At 31.3% G+C, this 4,793-nt stretch overlaps 1 protein-coding gene across 1 annotated transcript; it reads left to right on the forward strand.

Annotated features, from left to right (window-relative positions):
* The first annotated feature begins 1,220 nt into the window (after window positions 1–1,220).
* LOC123898214 (gamma-glutamylcyclotransferase 2-1-like) lies at window positions 1,221–3,568 on the forward strand. The gene is made up of 8 exons (XM_045949115.1): window positions 1,221–1,448; window positions 1,653–1,851; window positions 2,040–2,096; window positions 2,374–2,430; window positions 2,542–2,582; window positions 2,709–2,780; window positions 2,874–2,953; window positions 3,089–3,568. Exons 2-8 carry the CDS (start codon window positions 1,666–1,668, stop codon window positions 3,268–3,270), a joined length of 675 nt encoding a protein of 224 aa, XP_045805071.1. The 5' UTR covers window positions 1,221–1,448; window positions 1,653–1,665; the 3' UTR covers window positions 3,271–3,568.
* The last annotated feature ends 1,225 nt before the right edge of the window (window positions 3,569–4,793 follow it).

The raw sequence follows: 4,793 nt of genomic DNA on the forward strand, positions 1-4,793 counted from the left end.
GTATTTTCCTTTTAAGAATGGACCATTTGAATTTTCAAAATTCCAAAAGTGCTGGAGACTATAGGGAAGGCGAGGTGGACCACCCTAATGGACCTAATTCCTTACCCACTCCGTCAAAAACAAGCTAACAACTAACACACCCCAAATGAGCCATTAAATTCTCCAGAACTAGTGGTGCCATAACGCACCACATATATGTCCAGGTTCATTGAACTCAAATTTTTCTATCTTTGAATCTGTTTTAATCTATTTCCCTTCAATCACACGCTTTCAATTGAGCCAACAACCAACTGGCACAACTTCTTAACTTAATTATATACTCCATTCTAATTTAAAACTGTCTAGGTTCAATGTATTTCTCTCAAAATACCCAAAATACGGATATCCAATATCTTGTCAGATTTTTAGGAAAGATTCATCAAACCACTAATTAATCTCTATCATCACAAAATAATACTAGTATCATAATTTTTTTAATAAAAATGGATAATTTGTGATGAACATGTTTTTTTTTACTAAATTGTGATGAACATGTTAGGAAATACAGTGATTGATAGTACTTTTTTTCTTTTTATAAAAAACATTTAACTTTTATTAAATAATAACTAATAAAACTTTTTAAATTTATTAAATAATTGATAAATTTGCTCTACAATATAAACTAATCAGCCAAATATATGATAAATTTAAAAAATGAATTGTTTTTCATAATAATATCAGAGGAAGTAGTATATGTGTTTGCCATTATTTAAAAACATAAGTAAAAAATCTTAGATACACAATTAATTACACAATAAATCTAAAATTTTAATTTTATTTACTCCATATTTTATCATTGAGAGAGTATTATAAGAAAAAAAATCATAAAGAATACTTCATCTGACCACAAATATAAACAAAAATGTATTTTTTAGATTCATTGAATAACAAATGTATTTGGACTATAATACAGACCAAATACGTCTATTATTCAACGAATCTAAAAAATACAATTTTGCTTGTATTTATGATCGGATGAGTACAGTCCTAGTACTCTATAATTCTATATAAGTATTTAACATTTTAGATTCATTTAAATAGTAATGTATATAGTCAATAATATGAACTAAATACACCGTCTTTTTGATGAATCAAAAAACCAAATTTTATTTATATAATTTTTCAATAAATTATCTAAAATGCATGGATGAAAAGCACGTGACAGACAAGTTGGTATGGGCGAAGCCGTTAAATTCTCGTAGCTTCTCACCCGATAAATACCAATCTTTTCTTCAACGGAAAGCCCCACGAGAGAAATTAGAAAGAAAGAAAGAAAGAAAGAAAATCCATTGAAAGAGAAAAAGAGGGGAATTTCTGCAACCCTAATTTCATTGCTAAACCCTATTCGTTTCAGCATTCCTCTCTAAATTCTTTCTCATTTTTTCTCGCCAAACTTTCCAGATCCAAATGTAAGATTCTCTTCTTCCTTTTTTTCTCCATTCTCATTTTTTCTACTTTCAAATCCAAATGTAAGATCCTAATATGTTTGTTTATAATCAATGAATTTGGATAATTTTTTTTTGTTTGAAGTGTTTTTTATGCTATAATAATGAATATGATATTGATTTGAAGTTAACTGATACTAGATCTTTGGTTTTTTTTTTTTTCTTCAGAAATCATTCAGCCATGGTTTTCTGGGTTTTTGGTTATGGTTCACTTGTATGGAACCCAGGATTTGATTATGATGAAAAAATCATTGGTTTCATTAAGGACTATAGACGTGTGTTTGATTTAGCTTGTATTGATCATCGAGGAACACCTGAAAACCCTGCAAGAACTTGCACTTTGGAAGAGAAAGAAGGGTCAATTTGCGTAAGTCAATAGTATTTGATTTCTGGTTGACTGTGTTACTAAATCAAGTAAAAATCTTTGGTGAATGATTGTTTTTTTCTTTCCATTTTTGTTATGTTGGGGTATTTATTGCTGATGCCTTTTGGCTTCTGTGGTGCTTTATTATATTAACATTTGATTTCTCATAATTTATTGTTCTTTTTTTCTAGTGGGGAGCTGCTTATTGTGTTCGAGGAGGCCCCGAAAAGGAAAAGCTTGCTATGCAGGTAAAATTATTTCCATGGTCATATGAAGGATAGTATCCAAATTCCTGGGGTTTTGCCATTCTGATTGATCCAATATTTATGTAACATAATTCCATTTTTGTACTAGTTTCTTAGGAAATGGACTTCTAGGTTATTACATTTCATTTTTTACTTTAGACAAAGCATGGCTATAATCATTTGTTATTTTAGACAAAGTATGGCCTAGGTTACTTTTTAAATCTTTGTAAATTATTTAAATACTTTCTGGCTAAAATAATTTTATTGTATTGCTGTGTAGTATTTGGAGCGGCGAGAATGTGAGTATGATCAAAAGACTCTTGTAAACTTCTACAAGGTTAGTTAGGCCTAACTACAATTTTTTTTTTTTATTTATTTGCTTGCAAGTGATTGCTGTTTTTATCTTTAATTACTGTTTCTTACTTCTATTTTGTTATCTTTTCTTTAGGAAGGAGATTCACTGCATCCTGCTCTTACCGGAGTTATTGTGTAAGTTACTAGACAATGTATTTGATTTGATTTAATTTAGCTTATTTATCCACATTTTTCATGAATGGTTTGTTCATACTTGATGGGACAAGTTTGCTAATAGAACTCATTTATGTATGTATACAGATTCACGTCTACTCCGGACAAAGAAAACAACATATACTATTTGGGACCTGCTCCGATAGAGGACATGGCTAGGTATGTTATTGTACATACACTTCATTTCCTCCTTTTCCTTGTCGAAGTATTGGCCTAACCTTTGGTTCCCCCTTACTTTGCTTGTTTATTCAGGCAAATAGCAACTGCTAATGGTCCTTGTGGAAACAACAGGGACTATCTTTTTCTTCTAGAAAAGGCTATGCATAATCTTGGTAAGTACATGATCACATTTATTCTATAATGCTACTCGACATGATCACGTTTAAACTTCGCAAGCACTTTCTTGTTTGTATACCCAGATACCCTTTTATTTTATGAAATGTTGACTTGAGAGCTTTTGTACACAGGTCATGAGGACGACTATGTGATTGATCTTGCTAATGAAGTGAGGAAAGTACTTGGAGTCGTGAATGTAGTGACGAATGACAAGAAATTGGTTGGACCGGCACAACTTCAACACTCCCCCCATGTACCCATTCCAACCCTTCAGTTGCACCCACTGCCAGAACCTATTGCTTTGGATAGTTAAGGAGCTGGGATTACTAAAAATTGATGCTGAGTTCTTCATCCAAACTGATTTACTGTGGACCCTGCTAACCATCAATCAATTTTTTAAATAATATCATATAGTTGTTCACTTATGATGCTAGTTTTAGCTGCCTTTTCACCCATTCCCTTGAGATGTTGCTTAGACTATGTGATGAGACACAAAATGTTCTGAGTTGGAATGTGCGAGGAAATTTTACACCTACATTAATTAAAAAGGATAATGTTCTATTTATCCAATGGCAATCCTGAATGAAATGAATTCTTCTGTTTTGACTCAAGTTTAAGTTTGTGTACTGTTAAATTTATTACATAGCCTGATAGCCATATGTAGCCGTGAATTTACCTTACAACAATCGTTTCTATGCTACACAATGCTAAGAAAGAGACTCACTAAAGGATATATATATATATAAACAAATGCAACCCAAATGGAAATGGAAATAATACAAAATACAGTGTGAACAAATGTTGTTTATAATCATGTTCAACTAAGTGTTCGGTCCTTTGGCTCTACATGTGAAAAAAAATTGGTTGTGATAAAATAATCATTGTGTGAAAACATTGTATATCTGTCAATATAATCGTAACAAAAAAAAAAAAGACAACTAAGTTTCAACTTTCAACAAAGTGTTACATTGATAGTCTAATCCGACTTTCTTTAAGTGCGAATTAACTCACTAATAACTTTTGCTCATTGCTTTGAAGGAAGAATCACTTCCATGTACTACTAGTTTCAATAGTTTTTAAAATGTTTTCTTAATTATGCCTTTGATCTTCAATATCTAATCCTCGCTTCTTTTTTCACAATATCGTCTTATTCCCTTATTAGTTGACCTAACATCTAACTTCTCAATCCAAACATATCTAACTAACACTAATTTATTTTTTTGTTATTGGGTTGCCAATGTTAAAGCTTAAAAATATGACACTTATTTTGTTTTGCAAATCTTAAAATGTCTTTTTAAACTATTGTAAAAAATCCGAAATTGCCATGAACCGGCCATAGTTCTATGTTCAAATGTCAATTTGCTCCTATGAATGAGAATCTCACGTAAATTTCTCTATATTGGGATCCCTTGAGGGAATTATTTTAAATGTGGATGATAACGCAAAAGGAAAAATTCTCAAAAGGAATTATAGGAGGACATTCCACGAGTTCCTTGTCCTTGACAATACTACGACAATATTCTTCGATAAACATACGAATGTGTTACAAATATAATTACTCTCTCAATTTTAAGAGTTAAAATATCTCAATATGACAACATGTACCGATATCTATTTAACTAGAAAACATATTCTCATGTATGAACTTTTGTACATCTCAACCTATGATCAAATTTCTGTTGGTAATTTAAGTGTGAGTTGAGTCTCACATCGGATGAAACAATGAATGATGAATACTTTATAAGTGAGAGGACCCATAAACCTAACACCTTAAGGTTTTGGGTTAAAGTGTGGTGGCCAACTCACTTATATAATTGTTCAAGGCCCGATGTGATG

Source organism: Trifolium pratense, linkage group LG7, assembly GCF_020283565.1.
Source record: "Trifolium pratense cultivar HEN17-A07 linkage group LG7, ARS_RC_1.1, whole genome shotgun sequence".
NCBI lineage: Eukaryota > Viridiplantae > Streptophyta > Magnoliopsida > Fabales > Fabaceae > Trifolium > Trifolium pratense.